Consider the following 14366-nt stretch of genomic DNA (forward strand, 5'->3'; position numbering starts at 1 on the left):
CCAAATCCAAATCCAAATATATAAGAATATGGTTAGTTGGTTAAAATAATTAGGAAATGGCGGATAATAAAGGGGGAAATGCAATTTTGCTCACACTTTACTTACGCCGATAAATAGGCTGTCCCACGCTGACATGCCATCCCTTTTCTCTCCATACTTACCTCAATTATTCCAAAATGGTTAAATAAAAGTTTTGCAATTTAATTTTTTTTAAAAGATATCTCCAATTTTGATGGTTTATACTTTGGTACACATATAACTATGTAAGATTATTTTTATTTATAATGTTCATTATTAATATACACATTTGGATGGTGATTATTAAACGTGTGATTGATATGTTTTATTGGGTATTTTATCAATACAATCAGCAGAATAAATTTGATTCAACAAAAGTAATTATGTTATAGTTAAAATGATAAAATCTCAATAAGAAATAGCCACAAGTCCATTTGCTACTTATCCAAACGACACTGCAGAAGTAGCATACACAATAATAACCGTGAAAATAATTTCATGCACCTTTACAACCATTCATAGTCAATGGAGTAGTTTTTTTTATCCATTTCGATTCATTCGTAAAAATTAATCTCTTTCTAGTTTTTTTTACTTTCTTTCTATTTCATTTAATATTCATTTTCAATAATTGATTAAATTTCAATAAGTTTTTCTTTTTCATTATCAATTCAAAATTGTGATTTACCTTGTTTTTAATAATAAAAAAATACTATTATTGAAATTTGTGTTAAATACGTTTCGGATGAAAAGAGTAGTATTTACTTTTTGTGATATTCAATAATAATAGAATCATTTTCATTTTTAAGATAAATTAACACATTTTCTATTCATTTAGTATTACTCCACTTTGTTATGTCTCCTACTATTTTTGTTATGTATGTCTTCACTTAAACCTAATATACCGAATAGGGAGTACTATCTTTTATTAATATACATACCCAAAAAATGTCTATATTAAATAGGAATGGAGAGAGTATTAGTTACTTATTAATTAAAATGACACAAATTAAATCACCCAAATTTAATAAAATTTAACCAAATCATTATATCTAGTGCTGGTGCTGACAAACTCTCTCTGTCTCTCTCTCTCTCTTCTCTTATTTAAAGAGAGAAGAGGTAGTCTTGAATGAACACTGCATCTTAATTGTTAACAGAGAAGCAATGACGACGCAAAATGGGAGTTTGGAGTGTTTACCCAAAATCAAGTTTACTCAGCTTTTCATCGACGGCCAATTCGTCGACGCTCTATCAGGTATATTCATTTCCATATATACATCTTAATTGATGAATGATTTTGATGGATTTTCATTCATATAGATTTATGTTTCATTCAATACGTGTGTCTTATTTCAAAATCTGAGAGTAATGTTATACTACTCCTCATCTTTGATAATTCTTCAATATTACTAATAAGGTTAAATTCCTATATTTCTTTTGTATGTGTAAGTTGATCACCGGAGACACTTTTGTATGCACGGGATGTTGTGCACATCCCCACCTTTGAATAATTTTACATACCTGTATTATTATTTTTCATTATAGCAATGGATGGTGTGGATGTGCACTGCAGGGGATCCCAACCCATATTTTGATCGACGTTTGAATAGTGGTTTTGATCGTATGGTTCGAAACTAATATGTGTAAATATGCTTTTTTATGTACTAAATTAGTAAAATTATGAAGAAGCACATGTAGAGTGTTGAACTTGAATTTCTCATCAAATATTGTCACTTTTCTTGCTGATATATTTTCAGAGAAAAATGAGTAAAATGGAAAAGAACAAGTTGAATTAAATGTAGGTTGGTCTTGACAAAAAGAGTTGACTTCCTGAGAAATCAAGTCTAGCTTGATATCTACATCCTTATTTTTAAATTTTTTAAAGAAAAGAGTGAAAATATGGAACTTTTTTGTTTGGCTTAAAACATTTCGGCGAATCTTGCACAAAATCAAATGAATAATATTACTAGGGGATTTGAATCACCAAATTTGTGTGAATTGAAGCTTTTACAATCGATGGGCCGCTGAGGTACCGTGTTTGAACCCCTCCATAGCGATGTCGGGCCGGGTTATGGGGGCGCCTGGGGTGAGCGAATCACCTTTTGTCCCTAAGCAAAATGTATGAAGAAAGATTCCCTTTCAGTTTGTCGCTATATTAATATAATCATTGGAAAGTAGCCTATTTTCAGCACTAGTTTTTTATAGAAACGAAAGATGCCCTTGCAGTTTGCCGCTTTATAATCGTTCGGTATAAATAACCAATGTATAATTTTCAGTACTACTACTACATTTTACTTTTTTTAAGAAACAATAGGTGCCTTTTATATTTTAAACTCTTTATATATGTTACTCCATATTTGTCCATTGGTGTAATTTTATTCGGATAATATCATAATAATAATAATAATAATAATAATAATAATAATAATATGATTATACTACTACATATTTTATGTGAGCAATTATGAGCTTAATTTTCGTTCAGTTTATGTTTATTTGTTTTGTGTTTACATTTAAAAATTAAAACTAATTTTGTTGCTTTATTCATTTATTTGAATATAAAGAAAATGAACAAATTATGTTTTGATTATTAAGTAATTTGTTTAATTAATTGTGAAGATGCTAATTTTTGAGGTATTAATGTATAAATCAAAACAAATACTCCTATTAATTAATGTAGGTTAAACTAGAGTGATACTCATGAATGATGTTCATATAACATACTCCACATTTTCCCAATAATATAGTAATATGAATTGAGAGTGAAATTGTGAATGAAAAAACAGGGAAAAAATTTGAGACAATAGATCCAAGAAATGAAGAAGTAATAGCAGAAATAGCAGAAGGGGACAAGGATGATGTTGATTTGGCTGTCAAAGCAGCTCGTCGTGCTTTTGATAATGGTCCATGGCCTCGTTTCCCTGCTTCTGTAAGTTCACTTCTCATTGCTTATTATTACTTTTATTATTACTTCCATTTTAGTCTTCACATTTTACTATGATGCTGCTGCTATTTTTTCTATTATTTATATTTTCAGAAATATAAAAACAAAATCTTTAATCCATACTTACTAAGTTGACGCAGATGAAAACCAATTGTAAGAAAAAGAAAAGAAAATATGATTGTAAGAAAACCTCATTATAAGATAACCCGAGTTCATTATAATGAACTAATAACAAACTTATAATGAACTCGGATTTGTAAATTATGTAAGATGACATCATTGTTTTTAAATATCTGAATTTCCTATAATGAACTACAATTAAAGTTGTTTATAATGATGTGTTTAGTGTGTAGCGTTTAAAACTAGTTTGGTATATAATATAACCCGGCAGGAAAGAAGAAGAAGAATGCTAAAGTTTGCCGATTTGATAAACCAAAACGTGGAAGAACTCGCAGCATTGGAAGCTCAAGACGCCGGAAAGATATACAACCTTGTGAAGCTCGCCGAGATCCCTTCCGCCGCCGAGAAGCTCCGCTACTACGCTGGCGCAGCCGACAAGATTCACGGATCCACACTGAAGATGTCCGGCCAGTTTCACGGCTATACGTTGCTCGAACCGGTAGGCGTAGTGGGCCTCATCATCCCCTGGAATTTCCCCTCCCACATGTTCATGATGAAGGCCGCGCCAGCCCTGGCCGCCGGCTGCACCATGGTCATCAAGCCCGCTGAGCAGACCCCTCTCTCGGCCCTCTTCCTCGCCCACTTGTCCAAGCTGGTATCATTTCTTAACTTCAAAGTTTATATGATAGACACATTTGTCACATTCGTTGATTTTCTGCAGGCTGGCATCCCAGACGGCGTGCTCAATGTGGTGACCGGGTATGGCCACTCTGCTGGGGCTGCAATAACCTCCCACATGGATGTAGACAAGGTCATCTATGCATGCATGCATTTTAAGTGTGACATTATTTTTTAGAATATATATATAGTCCTTACCAAAATAAATTTATGTATCCGTCCAGGTTAGTTTCACTGGGTCTACGGAAGTAGGGCGTCTGGTGATGCAGGCGGCGGCCACTAGCAACCTAAAACCCGTGTCGTTAGAACTTGGAGGAAAATCGCCTTTCATCATTTTCGACGACGTTGATGTTGATAAAGTTGCGGATATTTCTCTAAGTGCGATTCTGTACAACAAGGTTAACTTCATTCCTAATTTCATTTCATGCCATCTGAATTTCTCACCTAGTTAATTAACAATCTGTTTTAATCAGGGGGAACTCTGCGTTGCTGGTTCTCGTGTTTTTGTTCAAGAAGGAATATACGATAAGTTTATAGCTACGGTGTTGGAGAAGCTCAATTCTTGGGTGGTCGGAGATCCTTTCGATCCAAATGTTCGTCAAGGCCCACAAGTATGATGGATGTTAATCAAATTCCCGCCTATTTCTATTTCAAATTTTATGGTTTTTATTTTATTTGAGTGTTTGAATATATATATATATAGGTGAATAAAAAGCAATACAATCGAATTCTTTCATACATTGAGATAGGGAAGAGAGAAGGCGCCACTTTGTTAACAGGTGGGAAGCCTCTGGGCAACAAAGGCTACTATATTGAGCCTACTATTTTCACTGATGTAACAGTAAGTATTCCAAATTTAAATAGTAGTACTATTTCACATCTCAAATACTATGTTGTAATTATAGTAACTAATGTATTTGGATCTCTTAGGATGAGATGACAATAGCAAGAGAAGAGATATTTGGACCTGTGATGTCAATTATGAAATTCAAGTAAGTAGTAGTATCTGTATTATGGGATTAAATATATACAAGTGAGACTGAGATTGATTAATGAGATGATATATGCAGGACGGTTGAGGAGGCGATCAAGAGAGGCAACGCGAGTCAGTATGGACTGGCAGCAGGAGTGATGACGAACGATTTGAACATTGCAAACATGGTATCTAGGTCGATTCGTGCGGGGATTGTGTGGATAAACTGCTACATGGTATTCAATGATGATCTTCCGTTTGGAGGTTTTAAGATGAGCGGCTTTGGCAAGGATTCAGGGATGGAGTGTCTCCAAGGCTTCCTTCAAGTAAAGTCGGTAGCCATGCCTATTCACAACTCTCCTTGGCTCTAATCATGGACTATATACTGTGTGTTTCTAAACTCTACCATTCTTCATGGAATGTTGCCAAATTATTACTAGCTTCATGCTAATAAAGAATTCACATACAAACATGGTGCTAACCTTTATGCAACATATATTTGGCAAATTATTCAGTCATGTTGATTTTTTTTTTGTTTTCCTCTGTTTTTATAAAAGTTGGACTATGTTTCTTGGAAGAGTATGGTACAAAGTTGTTAGAGTGAAAATGTAAAAAGTACATGGTGATAAAAATGTTAACCCATTTACAGTGGAGAGGTGAATTCTTGAACATTTATGTAGATGGTGGGGTGAGTGTCTTGACTCGAGTACTCTATTGATAAATACTCCTTCTATCCGCGAATAGGAGTCCCGTTTTTCCATTTTGCATTCTTAGTTTCGGTAGATTTGGATTTCAAGTCTATAGATTAGAATTTTCGATTGAAGTTTTGAGTTACAGAATAAACACAATTTTTGGTGTTGTTGAGACATGCTAATATTATTCGACTTATTGATGATTGTTCTTTACTTGGAGGAAGTGCCCTAATTTTCTAAAATTAACCATCTAGTTTATGGAGTTAAAAATTTAAGGGAGAGTGATATGAAAAGTCACCCACATTACAAAGAGAAACTAAAGGATAATTGCCTAAAGCCTAAAATGATCCGACTCAAATTATAGTTTAGACATAGTGGTAAAGCTTGTTAAGCTCCAAATAAAGACTTTGAATTGCTCATATACATCGCTGTGTGATAATTAGTTATTGTAGTGCCTAAACACAAGTTGATTTGAGTCATTTGACTAAATTTCTCACACTCTACTTGGAGATTGCGCACATAATTATACGCGAGGGAACCAATATAAATTTACCAAGATATACAACAAAAGATAACAAATCCACCATATGCAGTTTTATTTTTACCAAAGAATATGAATATCAATGATTCACGCAAATAATATTATACTCCAGAATCTAACCTACAAACTGGCGATACGTTTTCTTTCACTACGTAAATTTCAACAAAATAACAACACTAGAAAACTTAACTTATAATACACATATCCGGAGAGAAGGTGGCATCACTCACTACATGCCACAGTCGCGGCTTCACACATTACCTATGTCGGAATGTACATGACCCCATTCCCCCCGACTCCCAATAGCATAGATTCTTGTTGAGTTCCACCCCAACAAAAATGTCCCAAGTCTAAATGCAGCACACTTCACGTTCACTATTTCATCTACAATATGTTGAAATGATGCAACAACATGGTGCTCTTACAAAACCGATTTTTTTCTTCTTTTTTTTTCTCTTCTGTTTTCATAATATAAAATCTATGTTACCTCAATCTCAGCCAAATGGGTTTCCACTGTGGGTACTGAAGTTACTAGAAGCAGGATGAGCTGCTGGGTGTAGTCCACCTGCCTGAGGATTTGGATTAAGAGAAGCAAAAGCAGAGTCCTCGAGCCCGAAACCAGGAAATCCTTGTGGCCTAGAATAGTTCGATCAGTTCCATGAGTATGACAAGTGTCTAATTATGCGAGAGAGAAAAGATACATTCGTGATAATTTTTAATTGAAGCAATCGTAGCCTAAAACTGTATTACCTTGGTGCCATGCTGCCACCAGCTATTTCATGTCCCATGAATGCACCTGGTTTATAGACATCAGCGAAAACATACAAATATTATGCAACCATGCTGTTGCAATAAAACTTTACAGGAATATATATGATCGTTTACTTGTAGGATTTGTTGGTGCAAATGATGGCGCTTGAGCAAGCATAGAGGGATGATATGGAGAGGCTCCATCATTCGGAGTATGCAATAGACTAGACGGGGCAGCGGTTTTTGGTAAAGCACCTTGTAAGGATGCCATAGAAGGAAACTGCATCACAATCATAAATCAATTTCACAATCAGCATGAGAATAAAACCAAACTTACTCAACATACTGTTTTATTCTGTTCAGAAACTTCAAAAATATAAAAGGGAGGGCATATAATCTATTTGCCAAACTCATGTCAGGTGACTTTCCTCAAAAAAATAAACAAGCTGCGGACTAATATCGTTACTGAAACAGACAATAGAGAAAAATCAGTCTAAGCCATGACAGTAAACTCACTGTTGATGCTTGTACTGGAGAAGGCTCATTAACATCAAAAGGATTGGTTGATGTTGGCATTGACGGGTAATTTGCTACAGCCTTCAAACAGAAAAGTCAAATGTCACATGAGGTAAATGAACAATGATGTTGGCAAGAGTAAAATAGAACACACACTTCACACTTTGCCTCCCAAAGTTCATCTAGTATTCCCAGTTCAAAATATAACAGTGGTCACTGAAACACATTTAATAAGTGAAGTCTGCCCTCATCTTTTACAAGTAAATATTGCCAGCCAATGAGTATTTAACCATGAGTAAGTATATAAGCCTCAGTTCTATAAATGAACTGTTATTGTAGAAATTTAGTTTATATTGTGCAAACACAAGCATGCAGTATCCTCCTACTAATTTTTGTACTTTATTCTGTCTACAGCCATTAGCACCATTGCATGAAATAAGGCTGGAAGCCTAGTTCAAAATACTTAGGAGAATTCCATTTTTTTTCTATCGAATAGGTATCAATCCATAACTGTAAAAGCATTCCTAACCTTCGAGCATATGGAGTTTTGTGAATCCACATCATTTTTATGTCAAAACCAGTTATAAATTGTTAGCTGGCCACCCTTTTCTGGGATTCGCCATTGCCTTTGTGCTATTATATTTTTAAGTCATTATAATTTATTTGTATCTTATCGCAAGAACGGAAGAAAAAAAGAAAAAGGAAGGCTGTTTCAAATCAAGAGTATTAATCAACCCAAAATTCTGAGACAAGAGTCAATTGACTAAGCCAAAAATGCAGAACAAATTCAGAGGTAATAGTGAAAAGCAAAAGGATAAAACTCGGAGTTTAGGTTACCATGGGCGTATTGTAATGCATTGGGACCCTGGCAACATAGGAGGCACCAGGATACCACCCTGGAACTGGAGATGGATTATAAGAGTAATTCATCGAAAATAGGTCCTCCGGGAGTGCATTTCTTCCACTATGTTTTGGATCAGATGTAAATTCTCTGGTAGCAGGTGCAGGAGAAGAAGCCATTTCAGCTTGACCAAGTTGTGCAATAGAAGCACCAGGAGGTCCATAGGCATTTTGCGTAGGTGGATTCCATGGCTGTTGGAGTTCCAGGGAGTGATTAATTACTCCCTGAGAAATACAAAATATAGAAAGGAAGTACAATATCAGGCAAAGGGCGGCATACCATGTTGAGTGAAGAACCACCAGAAAGAGGCTGTTGAATACCACTAGGGAACAGAGGTTGTTGTTGAGGATTCATCGTAGGCCACTGTCCTCCAGTGGGAGCATTTATAGGTGCAGAGCCAAAGGGTGAAACAGAAGCACCACCGGTGGGAATACCAGATGGTGGAGCAGTATCTCCGAAGGATGGTCCGAACGATGAGCCTTGTATACCCGTGGAACTGAAAGAAGATGATGTTCCTGGAGGGGCAAAGGGACCAGATGAGGATGCGGGAACTGACAACCCAGAAAGTAGTGATTCCACAGAGTTTGAAGCTGGAGTAGTTGTTTTGACATCGGGCAGAGAATCAAAATTCGCCCAGTCATTACTGCTAGGTTGTTGGACAGTAACTGTGGGAGGTGGTTCAGGAACGGCATCAAAATCAATAAATGAAGTCTCCACTTTTATCTCAGATGGATTCGCATCTGATGATGCCAAGCTACTGGAGGACGCAGTTCTCTGCAAGAGAAGTATTTGTGACTTATATTATTTAATTATTGGATGAGAATATTTACTCGAGTATAGCGATACCAAGGTCCCTCACTAGCTTAATAAATAGATGCTGTTTTGCATGACAAGACATGTAAAACTATGAAAATTTTACAATGAAAAACAAGGCTTTGTTGCAGCAGCTGATAAACGAGAAGATATGGCCAAAAGGAATATGTTCTGCTTCATTGTCACTGTTTGTGGGGGGGGGGGGCACATAACAAAACACATCTTAGAAGAGAAACTTCACACCTGTGCAGGTGGCCGACCATCATTTGACTTTCCACCAGTGGCTTTCGGAGGTTCAATAACTCGAAGTGGAGATACGTTATCTCCTAATATATCTCTAACAGGACGAACCACAGGAGGACTGGATATATCCGAATCCTTTCGATGATCAGGGGACCTAATTTCAAGCTTAGAGCCTTCATCAGAAGACCTCCTGCCATTTCCAAATCTATCCTCTCGTCTCCAATCATTAACTACTTCTCGGGCAGGACTTTTTCTAAAATCACCACTTCGCTTACTGTCTTGATCATATGCTGGACTTCTTCCACCCGAACTAGATCTATCACTATAGCGACGCTCAAAGGAATCATCATAAGGAGGACTCCGACTACCCTGATAGTTGTCGACCCTCCTATTTCCACTGAAATCATCAGTTTCTCCCTGCATAAAGGCAAAGAATAACAAGGTTGGTGAACCATCTTTCTGAAACTGTGATACTCTGAGATGCCCTAAAAGATGGTTTATACGAGCATGTGCCACTTAGTAAGCAACTATCATAATAATGGAGACTTTATACTGAAAAGGGATATAAATATACCATCTTTGCCCTTGGAGGTTTTTCCGCATTCTTCTCACCGGTAAATCTTCTGTCTACATAGACATGCTTGATGAAATCACGTAGTCTGTCTATATTGCTGGAAGCAAAACACATACTATCAGAATATTCAAACGAATAAAAAACTAAAAGATTTCCAGTGTAGAATTCAATAGCATCATGTTTCTTAGTGTTACTGTTACCTGCCATCAGGGAGAGAATTACGCTGAGTATCCCATTCCTTCAAATAAATTTCTCTACCACTCTACCAGGACAAAAAATGATTTGAGCATGAGTACTGAAACATGCTTGAACAAAAGAAAGAAATGTGAGATCTACAGGGAAACAGTTTCTAGTACCGCATTTCCTCCCCCTTGAAGTGCACTAACTTCTTGTGGAGTAAATTTAGCCATAGATACTGACTTCACTCTGTGCGTGAACTCCCGACTGAAAGTAGTTTGAAAAGCAATAAGTGAACAGAAATATCATTGCTTCCAACTCCTAGAAGGTTGTTACGCAATACAATATGTACTATTTTGAAAATGATGAGCAAGATCAGGGACTGAAATAGAGATTGCAAGAGCAAATATTCGTCCACAAAAACCTTCTCTGCAACTCAAAATGACTTACTGTATCCCACTGCAGGTTGTACACACAAATGTCCAGAAGCTGGTACATGCATATTGGGGTCCCTAATAGGAAGCAATGAAACAGTTAACCACATCTCTTGAAAAAACTTGTCATTTGAGCATGAAATAGCAGGCAAAGCAAAGTTGATAAAATATATCTAAAATCCAAAACTGTTAGCCTTCGCAAAATGAAAAGGACAATATTTAATTATCAAACTAATCTCAAGTGTGTGAGCAGTGATTATAAAATAAAAACATGCTACAGAGACCAATAACATAGGGAAGCATGAGTACACTAATCTCAAGCACATGAAAAGTGATTAAAAATTAGTACTAACATGCTATGGAGACTATGAACTTAGGGGAGCATGCATACCTTCTCCAATACATAAAAACCATGTATTAATACTATCTTTTGGTTATAATCCCTACATTGAGCCTTTGTTAAAGAAGTTTTGCTGAAATCCTAATAAACACAAAGTTTTGCATCTGCTCCTAGTAACTGAGTTTGATACTTCCATAACTACTGATCAAGCATCCAATCATAAAAGAGGACTAGTCTACCATGAATGAAAGTTGACATCCATAAGTAGGACACCATTTTATTATCAGTAATGCATTAACATCCAACAAAATATATTAAACCCATATAATCTATAAAACTGTCATGTGTCAGATATAACTCAAATCATGATATATCATGTAGAAAGAAAGTTACACTACTGCCTCATCATAATTACAGATCCTGAACTATAAAAACGAGAAAATTCCATGCTTAACAGAGGTTAAGACCCACATAAATTGTGCAAGATACTTGCTGTTCATGACCCAAGGCACCCTCCTGTGAGCATGCATTTTGGTTTCAGATAAAGTATTATATCATAAAGAAAAAATTTAATATCAGCAGCCAAAATTAATCAGTTGACCTTTTATGCAAGACACTCAAACAACATACTGAACTTACGTAGAGATGTTTATGTGATTTATTCAACTCTTGATACCAATGCCTATGAGTTTCAATTCAGCTGAATAAGCTTGCAATCTCTTTAGTTATTTGTTAAATCCTCACGAAAGCAACTTTAAATCATTGCAAATAGATTTCAAATTTAAATGTTAGGGCATTTTTTCTCTTCCCTTTATGTGGTACAGTAATTTCTTTAATATGAGGTTGAAATAATGGTATAAGTTAATTTGCAAATTGCAGCGCATATATATGTGTTTCAGGTGGATTCAAGAAAACAAGAGAATCAACCACAACTGCATCGCTGGTACTCAGCATGATGATGTGTATATTAATTCCTTAGGGTTCTGTTCCTGTCATGAATATTTAATAGGAATATATCTTTAGTTAGCTTGGGAAACAGGAGTGACAATTGTATCCAATTCTCTCACTTAGAAACACATTAGATAAGAAATTGAAACTTTCTAAAATATAGGAGATTCTCAAGTAGATTAATCATTAATGTCATGGTTTAACTGTCCAGTGTGTTCATATGATATATAGTTGTAGATGATTACAGGTTTTTAAACTAAACTAGAATGACCAAGTTTAATGAAATTAATTAACAGATACAACACCACTATCCAGGTACAGTTTTTGGAACTGGTGACATACTTTAACACCATTACAAAGGATAAGTCATCAATATTTCTGGATGCGGTGCAAGTCCCTTTTTAACAAGGTATTTTGACAGCAATGCATATTTTGCATTAGTCTGCAAACCCCCAAAGACAAGAGAATACCAACCTATTTTATTGATCAATGTGGACATCACATTTCCAATGATTAAGCATTGTATGTTCAGATAAAAGTTCAATTCTTGAACTTCAAACATCATGCTAGAAGAGCTCACGTGACAAACTTCCAAGTTCCCTTATTACCATTGCAGTTAGCCCTATACCATGAAACGTGAGATTAAGCTCTATGGTTCCCCAATTCCTAATGCGCAATTATGAAAGTGATCCAAATAGTTCTGACTAAGTAATGCAACATATTATCAGGTGTTGTTCAGTAGTTGGAGCATATAAAGCCATGGCAACCAAATTATGACAATTTATTCGACAAAGCAGCAATCAGGAAGGAGCACAGCATAATACCAAGCTGTTGCAGTTAATACACCGGCGATTATCGGGAAGCTTTAGAAGATTCCTTATAATTTTCTCATTCTTCTCGTCCTCCTTCCGGTTTGCCATTTCAATACGAATAGAATAAACCTCAACACTTTTCCCCCAATCCGTTCACTGCATAAAAGCAACTACACGATCAGCCCAAACCGAAAACCACCAAAAAATAGATAACTAGACACACAAACTTCAAACTCTGACACGATCAGATCTGGTAAATTGAAGTATTCAAAGTTGAATTGCCGGCAAAAAAAACTAAACAGCGGCAAAATCGAGAGCCTGCAACTTCAGTTTACTTAATAGCAATAATAATCTAATCGAAGCAGAAGAAATGGATGGGCGAACCTGATCGGTGAAGCGCAATTTCAAAAATCAGTGAAGGAGGAGAGGACGGATCTCGCGTATGTTCCTATACAGCTCAACTTTACCAAAGAGTAGAGAGAGAGAGAAAGACAGCGGCCTTTTGCTGTAGAAAACGTAGGAAAAAACGTCGAACGTGAGGAGAGAGAAAGTATTTATTGCGAGGCAGCCCACTCTAGACATAGAGAGCCTGCTCCGCGTTTTGACTGCGAGAAAACTCAGGTCTAAACTTGACTGCTCGTCGAGTGCTGTCAATATGGTTGCACAATGTTACTTATCAGTTTCACAAGAATAGACGCTTTAAAAATTACACAAATTTTATGTAATTTCAGTTTTTCGGTTTAGTTCGGGTTTTTAAGTTCGGTTTTTGGTTTTTCAGTTTTCGGTTTTTTGGTTTTCGGTTTCAGTTCGGTTTTAGTTTTAGGCGAAATTCAGTTTTTCGGGTTCGGTTCGGTTAGGGCGAAAAACCAAACCGAAACCCGAATGCACACCCCTATCGACGAGTACCTTCACGTCGGGGAGACAACTGGCTACGAGTGCCTGAAGAATTTTTTAGGGGAGTTGTGGAGGCTCATAGCAACACATATTTGCGAAAGTCGACTGTCGTGGATTGCCAAGCCATGATGAAGATACACGAGACGGCGCACGGCTTTCCTGGAATGCTAGTGATCATCGATTGTATGCACTAGGAGTGGAAGAATTGCCCGACGGCGTGAAGAGGTCAATTTACTAGTGGATACAAAGGCAGCCACCCGACGAGGATCCCCGAAGTCGTCGCTGACCATCGGCTCTGGATCTGGCATGCTTACTTCGGAGTAGCGGGGTCGAACAACGACATCAACATCCTCAACTCATCCAACCTCTTCACCGAGCAATGCAATGGCAACGACCAGGCCATCGAGTTCACTGCCAACGGCCGCCAATATCATATGGGGTATTACTTGGCCGATGGCATATACCCGAGGTGGCCTGTATTTTTGAAGACGATCAGCTGCCCAACAGATCGAACGAGAGCTTTATTTGCACAACGGCAGGAGGCTGCGCGGAAGGATGTTGAGCGGGCATTTGGTGTGCTCCAAGCGCGGTGGGCAATAGTGAAAGGTCCGGCGCGTTTCTGGTACAAGGAAGTCATTACCGATGTTATGTATGCGTGCATCATCTTGCATAACATGATAGTCGAATACGAAGGTGGAAGAGTCACCGATTGGAGCGATGATAAAGCTGGATCTAGTTCCAGCACGATGACCCTGCCCCATGTTCAAGGATTACTGATGGGCTACAATGAGGTTCTAGCGGCACAGGCCTCAATGCGCAACCAACAAGACCATGCTCGGCTCATATCCGACATGGTTGAAGAAATTTGGGCACGTAATCGCCACTGAAATTGTAGTTTTTTAAGTATTTTGTATTGTGCTTTTTCAATTTTCAATAAAATGAAGTATTTTTTAAAAAAATTGTTGTGTTACAATTTTATTATATATTCAAATACTAATAAA

At 36.9% G+C, this 14366-nt stretch overlaps 2 protein-coding genes across 2 annotated transcripts; one reads left to right on the plus strand and one right to left on the minus strand.

Moving 5' to 3' along the window:
* The first annotated feature begins 1086 nt into the window (after positions 1 to 1086).
* Positions 1087 to 5240, plus strand: LOC121747558 (aldehyde dehydrogenase family 2 member C4-like). Its single transcript, XM_042141611.1, has 9 exons — positions 1087 to 1270; positions 2802 to 2944; positions 3351 to 3734; positions 3801 to 3890; positions 3982 to 4155; positions 4231 to 4368; positions 4461 to 4598; positions 4688 to 4749; positions 4828 to 5240. The coding sequence occupies exons 1-9, from the start codon at positions 1180 to 1182 to the stop codon at positions 5099 to 5101; spliced, it is 1494 nt and encodes a 497-aa protein (XP_041997545.1). The 5' UTR covers positions 1087 to 1179; the 3' UTR covers positions 5102 to 5240.
* A 754-nt stretch (positions 5241 to 5994) lies between these two features.
* Positions 5995 to 13037, minus strand: LOC121749603 (probable ADP-ribosylation factor GTPase-activating protein AGD14). The gene is made up of 13 exons (XM_042144176.1): positions 12856 to 13037; positions 12484 to 12627; positions 10388 to 10449; positions 10117 to 10204; positions 9961 to 10022; positions 9761 to 9857; positions 9187 to 9603; positions 8410 to 8904; positions 8067 to 8321; positions 7230 to 7310; positions 6849 to 6993; positions 6714 to 6759; positions 5995 to 6599 (listed from the first exon to the last, which is right to left on the minus strand). Exons 2-13 carry the CDS (start codon positions 12577 to 12579, stop codon positions 6458 to 6460), a joined length of 1986 nt encoding a protein of 661 aa, XP_042000110.1. The 5' UTR covers positions 12580 to 12627; positions 12856 to 13037; the 3' UTR covers positions 5995 to 6457.
* Positions 13038 to 14366: the final 1329 nt, after the last annotated feature.

Source organism: Salvia splendens, chromosome 9, assembly GCF_004379255.2.
Source record: "Salvia splendens isolate huo1 chromosome 9, SspV2, whole genome shotgun sequence".
NCBI classification, from domain to species: Eukaryota; Viridiplantae; Streptophyta; class Magnoliopsida; order Lamiales; family Lamiaceae; genus Salvia; species Salvia splendens.